This window comes from Aulostomus chinensis, chromosome 1, assembly GCF_037954235.1.
Source record: "Aulostomus chinensis isolate RoL2024-O1b breed Wild chromosome 1, RoL_Achi_v1.0, whole genome shotgun sequence".
Lineage (NCBI taxonomy): Eukaryota > Metazoa > Chordata > Actinopteri > Syngnathiformes > Aulostomidae > Aulostomus > Aulostomus chinensis.
Window position 1 is genome coordinate 26797196 of NC_141320.1, and position 17241 is coordinate 26814436.

A 17241-nucleotide genomic window follows, 5' to 3' on the forward strand; every position below is an offset into this window, starting at 1 on the left:
ACAAAAAGGTTCAGGTTTCGAGTCCTGGCTCAGGCGCGGGATCTTTCTGTGTGGAGTTTGTTGTTCTCCCTGTGCCTGCGTGGGTTCAGACGGCTTTGAGCTAAGTGTACGTGGTTGGCTCTTCCTGCGTTCTGGAGTCACTAAATGTCTGTTATTCGTGAGTATTTGAAAGGCAAAATAGGATTTTCACAAATCAAGGATCACAAACTCAATACGACACATTTATTTTACTTTCAATAAAACATCTGTGACTGCCGTCTTGATAGTTTTCTGTCATCATTTTTGGACTGTGAACCTTTTCTGTGGACACAGTAAAGCTCCAACAGTCACGCCATACATTTACTAGTACAGACGCGCCCACGCCACTCGCGACTTTGAACATTTCAATCATCTGCTGTCAGTCTGACGCATGACTGCGGTTTTCTTGCTGGTATATTTGATTTAATTTGTGGCAGGCCAAGAATAAGCAGCTGAAACCTGAATCTGCTGAATCACAGGGTTTATTTTAAGAACAGACTTTTGCTGGTAGCTTTGCGTCGCTTCAACCTTTTCATGTGCACTTCCCTTTCTTTTCTCTTTCTTCCTGCCATGTTTTCCTCAGGTGTTCAGGATCCTCTTGTTGGTGAGACCTGTTCTATCTTTCTCTCATATTCCTTCCTTCTCCGTCCTACACAACCCAGCTGGACTGGGGTCAGCATCTCACTGAAGCCGTACCAGTACACAAAAATCGGACCTGCTATGTTAATGAGAAGCTTCTTCTGAGTGAGAAGCAGAAGTTTGCTCATGTAACCTCCGAACACCCAGTCTGACTCCTTCAAATAATCAAGTTTTGACCTGACACACGCGACACCTTGTGGATGCAATCTGAAGTGCAACTGCTGCCAGCTTCAGACTAGAATTTTGAACAAAGCACTGACATGACGCAGCAGAATGACTGACAGTGTCTTTGTTACGAAGCCCGAGTCATTGCGGTCTACGAAGACTCGTCAGACCTGCTGTCGGCGGTCCCGGAGGAGACCGGAGGACTGGGAGTGGACATCGTCATCGACTCTGGAGGTAAACACACCTCCTCTACGACCTCGTTAATGCTGGTGCAAGCGGGACCGTGTTCAGAGCCCTGGAGGGACCATCCAGATTAGCCTGCTCCCTTACTTCAGTTAGTGAATATTTTTCGCGAGAGTTGTACACTGTGGCCATGAAATGATCGAATGGAGGATCGACGTGAAGCCTTGCTGCCTCCACACATCATGTTTGCTCTTTTAGCTGCGCACGAGTGCCGTTCGTTTCCCAGCAACAGAAATTCTTATTTACAATGTTTACTCTGTGTTTCTTGTCATGTTAAGTGCGTCTTCAAGAACAAGAGCCAGAGGACATGAAGCTCCTCCCACACAAGCATGACATCATCAGTGTTTTGGGAGTGGGGGGGCACTGGGTCACATCCCACCAGGACCTGCAGGTGAGTTGTGCATGTCCAGCCTGATAGCAGCTTCATAGCAGGGTCCTGTCCAACTGTTCCAGCATTTTTATCCCAACATGAACTAAACACATGAACTAAACAGTAACGTGTCCTCTGGTGTCCTACCTGAGTTTGTCACTGACGCTCCTCAACTGGCTTCCCCAGCTGGATCCTCCAGATTGCAGTTCAATGTATTTAAAAGCAGCCACGGTCTCGTTCCTCAACGCTGACGTCTGGACAGCTTCGTTGGCCCAGCAGGGGCGGTACCTCCGTATCCTTCACCAGCAGACTGCAACCTGAGGCCGTCTCCTTAGCAACGGCTCGTGGCTTCTGGTCCCTATCAGTTCAACCTTGGTTCACTTTCTATCAGCCACTGCAGGTGCGGTGAGATCAGGTAGTGCCGCGTCTGCTGTGTTGGACAAGTTAATGTTTCTACTCGCAGCAATCAACTGCGCGAGTTGCTCCAGTTTGTTTCTCTCACAGGACCCAGTCAGCTGGTGCACAGCCACCTCAGATCACCTTTGAGCCACAAACTGTACCAGAGTCAGTTTGTAAAGGACTCAGAAGACCACCTCCTCTGAGGTTTCACCCCTGCAAATAAACAAAGAGCCGGATGGAGGAAAAGACACCAAAGTGTGGTTCGATCAGATCAAACGAGGAAGGTGTGACATCATTGCATCTGTTGTATGACGTCTTTAACAGTCGTGTGTCAGACATTCTGAAGGACATCGTGGAGAAGATGTCAGCTGGGATACTCAAGTACGTCCAACCTCGGCAGACTCGCTTCTCTGTCCTCAAATCCACAAATCAAAAGAATTCCCCGGTTTTGACTTCGTTTTGATGGCAGATTTAATGAACATTCATGCTAACGCAACACATTTAAGCTTCAAGTTGAAGTCACTTCCAGATTTTTCTTAAGGGAAACACTTATTTGAGAATTTATCATTGAGAACAACTCATATTCACCTCATATTTTGCCAAAAGGTTTAGAAGGTCTACGTTTTAAGATGCTGTTGAATTCAATAAAGCAGGAAGATCAGGGAGACAAAGGAATACCTCAGGATTTAGATTCCTGTCATCGACACATCCCGAGACAAGCAGGGACAGAAAGGAGAAGAGCGTTCTAAACGCGCATTCCCCTTCTTGGTTCCCTGGAATGTGCCTGGTCGATGCGGGAAAAGCAGCACTGGAGTTGGTGTCTTTAGACTTTTTGCCAAATTTCTTTTCCATTTCACTCCATATTATTGTCTTCTTTGAATTTTCAAACAAGAAAACACTACTTGGGTAACTGGTTTGATCTGACCGGGGTGTGGCTCAAGGTTAACTCAGGAGTACAAAGGGGATCTGTTCAGCGTTGTTTTGAGGGTCAAAAATCTGTGTGGCTTCTATCCAGAGGAACACACAAGGAGGCCAGCAACATCCACCTCGGGCTCCATGTGGTTCCAGCTGGTATCTGAGTGTGGTTTGTAACCAGCCCGTAGCTCCTGATCCACAGAACGAGGAGCGTCCGCACGCCACAGATCAACCCCGTCACCCAAACTCAACCACAAGTCCACCCATCCTATCCCAGCTCTGTTTCACTTGACCAGAAAAGAGGTTGACTTCAAAAACATGATTGTGGCTTTTACAGGAAGTCCTGTTCTGTCATAATCAAAAGTGATCCTCCGTCTCCAGACCCCAGCCTGAGGAGGCGGTCCCTCTCTATGAAGCTATGGTCGCCATGGAGAGCGTGCAGCGTCGCAAAAAGAAAAAGGCCGTAGTTCAGCTGAGATGCTGCTGCTGCTGGATGTCTGAGGCGGTGAGACCTGGACCTGATCCTTTAAAACTCAAAACTTTAAAGAGCACTTTCATTACTAAGGAACCTCTTCAACTGTCTCTTGCTCAAATGCGGACATTTTTTTGACTGTGTTGTTTTCTCAAATGTCACATTTAGCTCCTAAACAGGTTTGATGCGGGTCACACATTTGAGATGAGCTCCTTCTGGGGCGTCGGCTCCAACAAAGTCCTCTGAGGTCTGCAGCCTTCAGGTTTAGTTTGTTTCTTTTTTCCCCCCTTTGTGAGTCCACACATCTTTCTTTGCACGACTGTAAAACTCATGTAATTAAAAGGAAGATTCTTTCTTTCTTCTTCTTCTGGCGAAGTCTTACTCAGCTGGCTTGTGATGTAATTGGAGGGGAGGAACCGAGGAGTCTGGTGCTCAGACGCCACTGTGACATGCACACGTCAGAGTGAAAGCTACAAAACAGTATTATGCGTTTCAGAGTAGCATGAATCACACGCCATGACGGATGGATCAGAACTCCTCTCTTCCAGAATCATCACTCCTTTCTGATGAATGAGTTTCCCTCTTAAACACACAGCCGGATGTTTCCCACCCAGCACGCCATGTTGACGACGAGGCCCAACGAGATTGATTTGAGCCGCTACAGCAGCTCAGTGTTGCCTGAAGGACGCTGCAGCTGTTAACATGGCCGGTGCTTTTCCAAACGTGCTCCAACTGCACACCTGGAATCAAACCCCTGATCTCCTGGGTACCTGATGTCCACACGTCCTCATCAGCAGGCGGGACAGAGATGAGGCCAGCCGATGAACTGGTTCACTCTAGAGCCTAATGGCCAGAGCACCTATCACATGTCTGTTTGCAGCATCATCGGGTTGCCATGGCGACATTTGATTGTCTCAGGGAGTCCTGCAATGTCTCCAGACTACTTCCCAGGATGCACCTCTCCTCCTGTCGCAGTGACATCACCACATCTAGCTGCTCCTTGATTGACAGGTCACACCCCAGGAGACTTCGAGAAATCTACACACACACACACACACTCATTTGAAAATGGTCTGGTAGTTGCTGTTGTGTGTGTGTGTGTGTATATTTTCGAACCTCGTCCAGAGCTTGGTGTGTATCTTGTAGCAGTCGTTGACACACACACTCTGCTGTCTGAACACTCCAGCGCTCTCTCTCCTCACTCCCCATCTGGCCGAGCAACACTGCCCTCCACTGGGGACTAAAAGAACAGACACACACATCCCAGACTGTAACTTAACGAGACACACAAACTGATTGATGGGTTCTTTTAAGATAGCGTGCGACTGCGTGTGAGTGTGTGTGTTACTACGTCTTACTACAGCGTCTGTGGCAGAGACAACAGTCGGAGCGCCGTCATCAGCCTCCAGCCAGGACCGTCGCTGCTCACCGTCAGATTACTACCGCCAGGGAGAGACAGGCGGCGCTGTTTTCATTGTACTTTCATCTGTTTAAAGCCTGAGGTTGATTTAGGGTTACATGACAATGTGAAATAAAAGTGTGGGAAGACGGATGAGATGTTTTTATCAGACTGAATGTGCTGTGATGCGTTTTCCCTCGTCAGCCAAAGGATTTGCAAAAAACCCAAATGCTAACAAGCTTGAAGTTACACAGGTCGCTAACTGGTGAAGGTGAGTGGCAATTTGTGCCGTAAAAACTGTTGAGGAGTGTTCAGGGTTCCATTCTGACCTACGAAATCCTGTGATGTTTTATTGGAGCGTCGACTTTATCGCACCGTAACCACACTCAAGCCACAGCAGTGACGTGCCAGTCGTTCATGTTACCAACAGGAGCAAAAAGAGTAATAGTACTTCTATATTTTGTCTTCAGACATGACAAGCTGGTGAATCCTACTGGTGGAAGTTGTTCTCTCTGAGAAACTTTCTCTTCTGCTCCAAACTCTCATCGCCTCTCAGAACCTCACACAGCAAATCTGCGGCAGAGAGACGGAGACGGCGAAGCTTGATGGTCGTTTCGTTTCTTACCAGCACGAGTTCATCCCAGCCGTCATAAAGATGTGATGTTTTCACATAAATGTTGAGTTGAAACATTCAGAACTACACCAGTGCTCAGCTTCAGCTCACCTGTGTCCACATAGACCACGCTGTGAGGGTTGCCGGGGGCAACAAAGCCATACTCCAAAAGCAAGCGCTGGTTGTCATGGGAACCGTAGTTGATGAACGTCTGCTGGAAGCGCCGAGTCCCGGAGACGCTCCTGATTTCGTAACATTTGGTGGCGTCATTGAAACTTGCTTTCACCTGAAAGGAAATGATGTAAGAAAGTTTGCTGTGACCTCGGCAACGCCAGTTTCTGTGTTGATAAGAGGGCGACGTTTACCTGCACATCAGGACGGTGGTTGAGCAAATCCAGGAAGGGAGCTAAAGCATAAACATCCTGTCCACACAGGAAGTTGTTGGACAGGTGAGACATGAAGACCGAGCGAGTGTTGACGCTACACCACGCCCACCTAGGGGAGGGACAGGGGGAACAGCGTCATCACCCCTCAGAGTCGGCTGCTTTTTCACGGGTAAAACAATGAAAGTGCTCTGTCACTGCAGTGATTCAACAAAATAAAACAGTTTCATGTTTGGCTGAACACAGAAGCTCAGAGACACCAGCACCACGACCACCGACCCAGCGAAGGCCCCGGGAAGTAGAAGTCAAGACAAACACAAAGCCAGGGAGGAACTTTACCAGCGTTTACAACAGCTGCACAGAGCGCCACGTCAGGAGACGGTGACGTCAGCGGCAGATGTCAGCACACTGACACAGAGACGGACCGGAACCGCCCAGAACCAACACAAGGTTCTTGTTGGGGGTAAAAAGAGAAACACGAGAAAGGTCCTGCTGTCCTGGGAATGACACCAGGATGAAACCCCTTCTGTGTCCCGAGTCAGCGCCTGAACGTACCTCAGAGCCTCGTAGCTCAACACGTCCTCCACCGGCTGATCCAGGATCGGCTGCAGGGACCTACAGGATCAGCGAGTCACTGTATAATCAACAGTACATTTGAATGTCCTAAGTATGAATATAAACTGCTGTCAACCGCACAACTGTGCAACCTCGATTTTGAAAAGTACTGCAAAAAGTTGCAGAAATGGCTCTTTTGTGTCAGGTATTTTTAGTTCCTGTTATATTTTTGATTTAGGAAAAGTTAGGTTGAGACAGCAGGTTTATGTGTCTTTGCTGAAATATGAAGTATAAATATAACGTATAAATAGTAGTATAAATATGACGACACACGATGATAAACTAGTTGTTGATATAAACCGTCACTTTCTTTTCTGGTCGTACAGAATATTGGTGTTAGCGTGCTAGCCATGTTAGCTTGTGCTATTTCCAGGCAACAGTCTCTGGTAAGCTCACTTAAAAAAGTCCCGATTGGACGAGTGAATCTCTCGCAACGCCTCCCTCTGCTCGAGAGCCCGCCTCTGCACACTGGCAGGCAGGAGAGCTATGACATCATCAGTGAAGTAAGCCGGGCAGGTGTAGGTGGTGGGCAGGACGTCTATGTAGGCGGACCAATCAGAAGCCTCTCCTCTGTGACGCTCACACACCAGGAAGATGCAGAGCACCAACAAAGGAGAGAGGCGGGGCTTCCAGCTGCACAGACAAATACGCAGTAATGTTTTACAATGTTATGTACTATTACTAGTACTTCTACCTCATCACACAGACAAACAGAACCAGGGTTCATGCACTTTCATGACTTTGTCCATCGTCACTGGACCACTCAAACCAAACACTCGCCACTAGTTTGATCTAGACGTAAATTTTGCCCTGACAAAATCATAGTCCACAGCAGAAGCGTTTCACATTCACAAAAATTAAGGGTGAAATATTAAGAACAGCTTTTTTATAATGTACTACAATAAAATCAAACACTTCAACCTCAAGAAAAACGTATATTAACTTTACAACTCTTACAAACACAGTGACCGACGTTTTAAGCTCGATTGAAGTGGAATCCTCCAACATTTCTGCGTACCAGTGAATCTAATAAACTTCAGCGAGATCGTCACCGACATTTTCTCCAAAACGTCAGAACAAACGCAGGTAAAAAGCAAATTATTAGATGTCTAATGAGGGAGTTTAATTGTTCATATGAAGTTAACAAGTCAACACTTCACCTCAATAATCGTCAGTTATACCGCGTCTTCATGCTGCACGGCCGCTGCGGTGCCTCCAACACCACGTGGTTAGCTTGTTTTTCCGGTTCCGCGCACTCAAGCTGCGCACAGCTCGCAATTCGACTCGCTCGTTTTCTCCAATTTTCCTCTGTAGCGTCACCAGCTCGGGACCGTCGCTCCTCACCGGGACGCCAGACCACATCAGTAAGATCGACTCACCCACAGCTGATAGTTAGCACCGCTAAAGAGCGCTAGCTAGCTAGCAAGTTAACGAGCCGGCACGTTTGTCAAAGCTGATTCAGTTCCCGTATGATGACGATTCCCGCATGGCCTCGTGGCCGTTTGAGCTAAAATGTCAAAATGCCTCATGACACGGGAACTAACTGCTGATTCTGTCTCTAATTTCACGGCTGTTCGCAGCAGCCAGCAACTGTGTCCGTGCTCTATCAAATTACAAATGAAAAGCTGCATGGAGGTCAAAGGTCATCCCAGTGCTGCTGCTATGACTTGGCACTTTTCCTACAGTTGGGAGCAAATGGTTCTGCCAAAACAGCTAAATTGAGCCCTTTGATGTATTTTGGGCGTCAGGTTGAGCACAAAATGAAAGAACAACAGCTTCCAGGTGACACCTGCAGTAACGTTTGTCCTGCTTCTTTGTGTAACAGTGTTCAGAGCACCTTACACCGGGTCCTGGACATGATTCCACTTGATACATGTTAGTAACTGCACAGTTAGATTTGGGTTTGAGGCTGTTACTTCAGAACCTGTCATCATGACTCAGCAAATTTCAGGAACAGAACAGCCTGGGGAGCCGTTTGTGTCTTGTAACTTGTGACGTCACAGCCTCTTCTGTTCACTCAGTATTCAAACATCTCTGTTTGTCCGTCAGGGGACAGCCATGTCTTCCAAGGTTGCCGTGGTAACGGGCAGTAACAAGGGCATTGGCCTGGCCATCGTCCGGGCGCTCTGCAAACAGTTCCAAGGAGACGTTTACCTGACAGCCAGAGACGTGTAGGTAACAGTCAGGTGCCTCTGCGGGAGCACGGGGACGCTCGCCGCTGTTAGGGATCATTTATTGTCCCGACGAGGGATTCTGGTGCTTGGCTCGAGTTCTGTGAATGGAGAGGAACGTGTCGTCTGGTTGTGTTGCAGCGGCCGCGGCCAGGAGGCGATGGAGTCCCTGGCCTCGGAGGGACTGAAACCCCTGTTCCACCAGCTGGACATCAACGACCTAAGCAGCATCGCCACCGCCGCTGCCTTCTTCAAGGAGAAGTATGGCGGCATGGACGTCCTGGTCAACAACGCCGGGATCGCCTTCAAAGGTGGAAGGAGGCGGATAGATTCACCTGCATGACTCACACTTTACCTCAGACAGATGACGAATGATTAACCAGCATAATGATTCCTAGTTACAATAAATGTGTTTGTTTTGTTCTGATTTTGTTGTTAATCTCATATTTGAATGCTGGATTGAGGATCAGTCGCAGCGTTTAACGTCCTGAACTGACGAGTGGCTCCTTCAGGCTAAATACTGAGATCTGAATCGATTTACTTCCATTCAGTCAGATTCTTGAATATTTTTTCAAATTCACAATGTTGTGTTCTTTCAGTGTGTAGGACGTCTGAATATCATAACTAATGCTAATAACATCAGTAAATATCAGTTGATAATATATTATAGAATATACATGTTATAATAATCCCCCCTCCCCCCACAGTGGCGGACACGGCTCCATTCGCCGTCCAGGCCGAGGTCACGCTCAAGACGAACTTCTTCGCCACCAGAGACATGTTGACTCACTTCCTGCCGCTGGTTAAAGCTGGAGGTAAAGATACTGGACACGGGTGTGATGAAAGCACGGCTGGGATGTTCCGTGCATCGCTCCCGCACGCCGGCGTTGAAAGCGACTTCTTGAGAGCAGTTCTGTTCTGCCCGGTTCTGCTTGATCCTCTTGCTCTGGTGTTCGGTGTCCTGCTGTTTCTTCTTGACTTGTACCAAGCGTGTTGTAACAGCCGTCCTCACATGTCTGTTCAGGTGCCAAAACCAGTTTGACAGAGAAAATCAAACGTCTGAAGAGACAAAAGCTGTTGCGTGCCTTGAAACAGAAGACCAGACAACTGGAAAGGAAGACACATTCCAGCCAGCACGAGGAAGTCCACCAAGCCTGGAAGAAGAGTTTATTAATATATAAAAAGAACTCCGTGATGCTAGAAGCGCTTACTACTTGTCCCTGATAGAAAAGAATAAGAACCACCCCAGGTTCCTCTTCAGCACCGTGGGCAGGCTCACCAAGAACCATAGTGCTGTTGAGCCATGCATCCCCCAACTCTCAGCAGTAACGACTTCCTATCTTTCTTTACTGAAAAGATTGTGAATATTAGAACGAAGATTGCCAGTAATGGAGGACAGACTACAGTCCCCATAGAAGCACCTCCCAGACTTGGTGCTCACTTGGACAGTTTCTCCCCCATCGACCTGTCAGAATTAACTTCTGCAGTCAGTTCCTCCAAGTCAGCCACTTGTCTGCTGGATCCCATCCCGACAAGCCTCCTTAAGGATGCCTTCCCTCTAGTCAACACTTCTATATTGAACCAAATTAATCTTTCCTTAGTCACAGGTTATGAGCCACAGGCCTTTAAGGTGGCTGTCATCAACCCTTTACTTAAAAACCTTCTCTTGACCCAGATGTGTTAGCCAACTATAGGCCAATATCCAACCTCCCCTACATCTCCAAGATCCTTGAGAAGGTTGCCCTGGAGCAGTTACATGAACATCTGCACAGCAACGAGCTCTTTGAAGCCTTCCAGTCTGGATTCAGGGAACACCATAGCACTGAACCAGCACTGGTCAGAGTCTCTAATGATCTTCTTACAGCTTCAGACAGAGGTCTCGTCTCTGTCCTTTTGGACCTCAGTGCTGCATTTGACACCATCGACCACAGCATCCTGCTACAGAGACTAGACCATGACATTGGGATTAAAGGAACTGCCCTAAAATGGTTTAAGTCCTACTTATCTGACAGGTTTCAGTTTGTTAATGTTAATAATGACCATTCAGAGTATAGCAGAGTTACATATGGTGTACCACAGGGTTCAGTTTTAGGACCGATTCTCTTCACTCTTTACATGCTCCCATTAGGTGACATAATCCGGAAGCACTCGATCAACTTCCACTGTTATGAGGACGACACACAACTTTACTTGTCGATGGAGCCAAACGACACAAGCCAGTTTACTAATCTGCAAGACTGCCTGAAAGACTTTAAATCCTGGATGTCTTCTAACTTCTTACTGCTCAATTCAGATAAAACTGAGGTCATCATGTTTGGACCTAAACACCACAGGGACACACTCTTGAATCGGATCACTCCTCTAGATGGCATCACCCTAACTTCGAGTACAACTGCAAGGAACCTTGGGGTCATTTTTGACCAGGACCTTTCCTTCAGCTCCCACATAAAGCATGTGACCAGGACCGCCTTCTTCCATCTGCGAAGTATCGCTAAGATTAGGAACATCCTTTCCCAGAGTGGTGCTGAAAAACTGGTGCATGCATTTATCACTTCTTGGCTGGACTACTGCAACTCTCTCTTGTCAGGATGTCCTAAATACTCCCTAAAGAGTCTCCAGCTGGTCCAGAACGCTGCAGCGAGGGTTTTGACGGGAGTTTAGAAGAGAGAACACATCTCTCCCACTTTAGCTTCTCTCCTTCCTGTAGGATCTAGAATCCACTTCAAAATCCTTCTGCTGACTTATAAGGCTCTCAATGATAAAGCTCCATCCTATTTGAAAGAGCTCATTAGTCCCTACTGTCCCACCAGAGCACTCCGCTCCCAGAATGCAGGTCTTTTAGTGATTCCCAGTATCAATAAAAACAGACTGGGAGGTAGAGCCTTCAGGTACCGGTTCCTCTACTGTGGAACCAGCATCTCTCCATGGGTCAGAGAGGCAGACACTTTAACTACGTTTAAGTCCAGGCTTAAGACCTTCCTCTATGACAGAGCCTTCAGTTAGGACAGGTTCAGGTAGCTCTGAACCATTGATAGCTATGCTGCTACAGGCTTAGACTGCTGGGGGACACATCAGGTTACATGGAGCCCTCCTCTCCTCTCCTCTCCTCTCCCCCTCTCTCCTCCTCTCCTCCCTGGACATTTTTGGAACTGTCATTACCATTACTTGTTGCACTTTGTAGTTTGGCCTTGGTGTCTTGCAGTCTCTCTGTGTTTCCACAGATCCACCAGAGCCCCAACCGCCGCCTGCATCGCCCCCCTCCCCTCTTATTCCCCACTGTTATACTGGCCTGCGCTCCCCTTCCATGAACCAGTCTGCCATCCAGTCCCCCATCAAGCTGGCTTGCTCTCCCTGCCTCCCCTCCCATGAACCAGTCTACCATCCAGTCCCCCATCAAGCTGGCTTGCTCTCCCTGCCTCCCCTTCCATGAACCAGTCTACCATCCAGTCCCCCATCAAGCTGGCTTGCTCTCCCTGCCTCCCCTTCCATGAACCAGTCTACCATCCAGTCCCCCATCAAGCTGGCTTGCTCTCCCTGCCTCCCCTTCCATGAACCAGTCTACCATCCAGTCCCCCATCAAGCTGGCTTGCTCTCCCTGCCTCCCCTCCCATGAACCAGTCCACCATCCAGTCCCCCATCAAGCTGGCTTGCTCTCCCTGCCTCCCCTTCCATGAACCAGTCTGCCATCCAGTCCCCCATCAAGCTGGCTTGCTCTCCCTGCCTCCCCTTCCATGAACCAGTCTACCATCCAGTCCCCCATCAAGCTGGCTTGCTCTCCCTGCCTCCCCTTCCATGAACCAGTCTGCCATCCAGTCCCCCATCAAGCTGGCTTGCTCTCCCTGCCTCCCCTACCAGAAGCTTCCTTCTTCAGCTGTTATTAACATTTCCGTGTTTCCCACATTTTGTATTGTAAACTGTTTTCTTCTCTGTACCAACATCTACTGCACGTCTGTCCGTCCTGGGTGAGGGATCCTCCTCTGTTGCTCACCCTGAGGTTTCTCAGATTTTTCCCTGTTAAAGGTTTTCTATGTAGTTTTTCCTCAGTCGATGTGAGGCTCTGAGGGCAGAGGATGTTGTTATGATGCCATGTGAAGCCCTTTGAGACAAACTGTTTGTGAAAACGGGCTCTACAAATAAAATTGCCTTGCCTTGCCTTGCCTTGCCTAAAAAGGCTGCAGACCCCTGGTAAGGGAAAGTGAAAAATAACTTAAGCCAGTAAGATCTCTGACCAACTTACCCCACTGAGAAAAAAAATGAAGGTTCAACCCAGAAGTTCAAGCTGCTATTCAGTAAGTAGTATTGTTTGGTGTAGAAAGTGAACTTCTCCATAGATGGATAGGATATTGTACTAGCTATTCAACAAAATAATTTCTTGCTTCTCCAGGGCAAACAAAACTGTGTGTGACCCAGAGTGTGGTATCAGTACATCAGCACGTGGAAGTGAATAGATAAATATTGACAGAATACTACAAGCACAGTTCAATGTAGTACATGGTGTCATCATCTCATGTGTACATCACTAAGAGAAATACTACTGTGTGTGACCCAGAGTGTGGTATCAGTACATCAGCACATGGAAGTGAATAGATAAATCTTGACAGAATACTACAAGCACAGTTCAATGTAGTACATGGTGTCATCATCTCATGTGTACATCACTAAGAGAAATACTACTGTGTGTGACCCAGAGTGTGGTATCAGTACATCAGCACATGGAAGTGAATAGATAAATCTTGACAGAATACTACAAGCACAGTTCAATGTAGTACATGGTGTCATCATCTCATGTGTACATCACTAAGAGAAATACTACTGTGTGTGACCCAGAGTGTGGTATCAGTACATCAGCACATGGAAGTGAATAGATAAATCTTGACAGAATACTACAAGCACAGTTCAATGTAGTACATGGTGTCATCATCTCATGTGTACATCACTAAGAGAAATACTACTGTGTGTGACCCAGAGTGTGGTATCAGTACATCAGCACATGGAAGTGAATAGATAAATCTTGACAGAATACTACAAGCACAGTTCAATGTAGTACATGGTGTCATCATCTCATGTGTACATCACTAAGAGAAATACTACTGTGTGTGACCCAGAGTGTGGTATCAGTACATCAGCACATGGAAGTGAATAGATAAATATTGACAGAATACTACAAGCACAGTTCAATGTAGTACATGGTGTCATCATCTCATGTGTACATCACTAAGAGAAATACTACTGTGTGTGACCCAGAGTGTGGTATCAGTACATCAGCACATGGAAGTGAATAGATAAATCTTGACAGAATACTACAAGCACAGTTCAATGTAGTACATGGTGTCATCATCTCATGTGTACATCACTAAGAGAAATACTACTGTGTGTGACCCAGAGTGTGGTATCAGTACATCAGCACATGGAAGTGAATAGATAAATCTTGACAGAATACTACAAGCACAGTTCAATGTAGTACATGGTGTCATCATCTCATGTGTACATCACTAAGAGAAATACTACTGTGTGTGACCTTTGTATATCATAAGGGTGTCCAAGCTTTTTTCAAAGAGGGCCAGATTTTAAAATGTGCAAATGTCCAAGAGCTGATGTACTTGTACTGTAACCATGAAAGGCAAAATATTTGCTGTGTTAAGCAATTGACGTGAACAGATATTGTAATTTCCACCTTCCCTGGAAGCATCAGCCCTCAAAATCAGTCGTCCTCTTTTCATCAAGAGTTGCCATGGAACAAAGTGGCCTGTATGGGGCACACAGTCAGGGGAAGTTCCAGAGTGCTGCTGTCACCATGAAGTGGAAAGAGAAACTGTGTTCTGGGTCTGCATGCGTTCTTAGTTCTGTTTGACAGTGGTGGTGGGCCAAAACTATATAGCCGTATAGAAGCTGACCTCATGCCATGATTGGCCCCTGGCCGGGACTTTGGACAAGCCTGGTGTTGAACATAATGAACCTTAATTTCAGCAGCTCAAAGGTCATTTAAAAAATATTAAACTGAATTTATAACAGCTACTGTCCTCACTATCTTAATTGAGATTTTTTTTTTGATTGACAGAGTTCAAATCAAGAAGATGTGTGGAAAGGCCCTGGACCAAGGATGAAATGAGTGCTGTCATGAAACACTTCAAAACTCCCATTTCAAAGGGACACCTTGACACAAAGTTGGAGTGTGGCAGTGCAGGCTTCCTGAGCACCCTGTTCTGATGAGCAGGACCATTCAAAACATCAGAGATTTTGTGAGGACCAGGGGCCTGATGTTTGAAGAAATATGGTCTGATAGAGACCTCTTTGCTGTTACAGTGAATGTGTTGGGTCTGTGGTTGAGGGTTGTTTTTACCCCTTGATTCTTGTGCAGTGGACTTCCTGTTCCGCTCAATTTCTGTTGTTTAAATTTGAAATCAATATTTTGCAGTTCTCTCAGGGCAGTACTTGTGATGAAGTCATTTCCTTACTCAAGTGCTGCTGTGCACTTTATGGTGGGATACATTACTCTGCACTTCAGATTTTTGATGTCGATTTAAATCGTAAATCAACAGTTGATTTGAATTGAAAGATGTGAAAACACATTAATACATTATTCATTACTTATTAACTGATTCAAACACCATTTATTGTCATTTCAGGACATGAGGGTACATAAAAGGAACAAAATTTAGTTAAAAATAGCATTCAGTGCAAATTTGATATATAAAATAAATTTTCAGTGTTTATTGCATTTAGATAGCAGAGTATTGTGGAGAGAGTATTAGTCTTACAGTTTAGTAATATTACTCTCTGATAATACCAGGTAATGGGCCAGTGGGGTACTTTTTCACTGATGCATTGCCAAACAACACTAATGTATGTGTGTAGTGTACAGTTTGAGCAGTGTGCTGTCCTCATAGGTAAGAGTTTTGGCCTGATTGTGTGTGTGTGTGTGTGTGTGTGTGTGTGTGTGTGTGTGTGTGTGTGTGTGTGTGTGTGTTAGTATTGACCACTTAAACCAGTGTGGTCCTCATAATTAAGGGTTTTGGCCTGATTGTGTGTGTGTATGGAAAATGTCCCAATAAATAATGGGGGTCCTCAGAATCCACTGTGGTGCTAGGAAACACCTCCTCCCGCCCCGTCCTCATAAGCTTAAAATGTCAGGTTTTCATATTTTCAGATTCTTTGACAATAATCTCATTTTAAATGGACAGAAATGTTTCTACACTTTTTGGGGCCAATTTGATCTTTCTTGCATCTGTCTAACCCTAAGCCTGAACCAATGGTCTACATTGTGCCTTTGTATGGTTTAAGGAACGGTCGTCTCCATTGCTCAAAAGTCAGTCCAAATTACTGAGATGGATGGCCTTTGAGCCTGATTTCAAGCCTGCACGGCCCGACGGGAGGTCCAATCATTGCTAAGGAAGGGGAATCACCTCATACTGGTCAGTTACATCAAACGGAGAATTTGATCATTTTCAAAAATGTCTGTCATATATGTGTTAGGAACAAGAGGATTTTTGTTTTAGAAATCTTCAAACCGGGTCTTATTTTCAGATCAAACTACTCATGGAAAGTGAGGCCAGCCTGACTGACATATTTCTTGACATGGGCAAAAATAAGGACAGTAAGAAACTAAACTGCACTCCAGGATTGGATCGAATGACAAACGGTCAACAGATAAGGTTCCATTCAAATGGGAGAAAGAATCTGGAATGGTCGTCACAGAAGAAGGGTGGTGGAATATTTGCTCTGTGCGGTCAACTTCCAGGAGTTCTGGTCTCTGGAGAGGTTTTTGTTGGTGGACTCTGGTGAGATATTTCATAACTCCTAAGTTGAAATGTTTACTTTACTTATATTTATATTTATACAGCACTTTTCATACAGAAATTGCAACACAAAGTGCTTCACAGAAATGAAAGAAAAACAGGCAACATTAAATACGATATAAAGCAATGAAGCAATACAATAAATGTTAAGAACCCAGCCTTCCCAACCCACATGACCACACACACACACACACACACACACGCACACAACCACACACTGACTGTCAGTACAAACACGGCAGGGCCCTGATCCTAGTGAGGAAAGACCACCTATGGGAGCATTTGCAGACAGGGGAGAAGGCCAAGGGGCTGTGTTGGAGGAGCTGTGGTGAGCAGCCAGCAGACCATTTTCATTTATTCTGGAGCTGCTCAGTTATTCAGCCCTACTGGCTTAGATGATGCATGGAATACAACAAAATTTGACCATGAAATTCACAGTTCTGTTTCCACAATTTACCTGGGAAACATTGCACCTCAAATGCTGGGGCGAGACAAATATGATCTTCTCTAAATATTATTAGCAAGCAGCAAGAAGACTGGAACTCCAAGATGGTTGCAAGCCACACCTCCAACAGAGTGGGACTGGATTGATATCGTGACCAGTATCCAAACTATGGAAAGGATGACCTTCTGGTTAAATCTAAGGACTGATAAATATCAGCAGCACTGGGACAAATAGATGGATAGATTAATAGATGGCTAGAAGAGATGCTCACTGAGCCATCATGGGAAGTGTAAATCCATCAGTATAACATCTGAATGGGTGGAGAAGTGACTGAGTGTTTTTCCTTCTTTAAAATGGGTGTCTCCCTTCTGTTGCATATTGTTGATGTGTCTTCTATAAGAATACAAATCAAAACAAAGCTTTAAAAAAAGAAAAGGCCAGAAAAGTCCCAGTGTGAACAGTTGACCCTCCTTGCGGTGGAGGTGGCATGGAATGAACAGAAAGAGTCCGGTACAGCAATTCCTTCCAAGAAGACCTTTTTATTCCCAGGCAAACAGGTGTACGACCAGATGTGACAGAGGTTCAACCATTCCCCGGG

General features: G+C 46.1%; 3 protein-coding genes across 3 annotated transcripts; 2 read left to right on the forward strand and 1 right to left on the reverse strand.

Moving 5' to 3' along the window:
- Nucleotides 1–919: 919 nt before the first annotated feature.
- LOC147270970 (ferry endosomal RAB5 effector complex subunit 4-like) lies at nt 920–3467 on the forward strand. Its single transcript, XM_086205624.1, has 6 exons — nt 920–1056; nt 1344–1456; nt 1622–1727; nt 2170–2215; nt 3131–3254; nt 3390–3467. The coding sequence occupies exons 2-6, from the start codon at nt 1373–1375 to the stop codon at nt 3465–3467; spliced, it is 438 nt and encodes a 145-aa protein (XP_086061750.1). The 5' UTR covers nt 920–1056; nt 1344–1372.
- LOC147270971 (SET domain-containing protein 4-like) lies at nt 3177–7239 on the reverse strand. Its single transcript, XM_086205637.1, has 9 exons — nt 7205–7239; nt 6628–6864; nt 6172–6231; nt 5599–5728; nt 5345–5519; nt 5115–5193; nt 4580–4660; nt 4338–4461; nt 3177–4259 (listed from the first exon to the last, which is right to left on the reverse strand). Exons 1-9 carry the CDS (start codon nt 7237–7239, stop codon nt 4104–4106), a joined length of 1077 nt encoding a protein of 358 aa, XP_086061763.1. The 3' UTR covers nt 3177–4103.
- A 224-nt stretch (nt 7240–7463) lies between these two features.
- Nucleotides 7464–14830, forward strand: LOC147270972 (carbonyl reductase [NADPH] 1-like). Its single transcript, XM_086202536.1, has 5 exons — nt 7464–7595; nt 8281–8402; nt 8544–8713; nt 9110–9217; nt 14461–14830. The coding sequence occupies exons 2-5, from the start codon at nt 8290–8292 to the stop codon at nt 14607–14609; spliced, it is 540 nt and encodes a 179-aa protein (XP_086058662.1). The 5' UTR covers nt 7464–7595; nt 8281–8289; the 3' UTR covers nt 14610–14830.
- The last annotated feature ends 2411 nt before the right edge of the window (nt 14831–17241 follow it).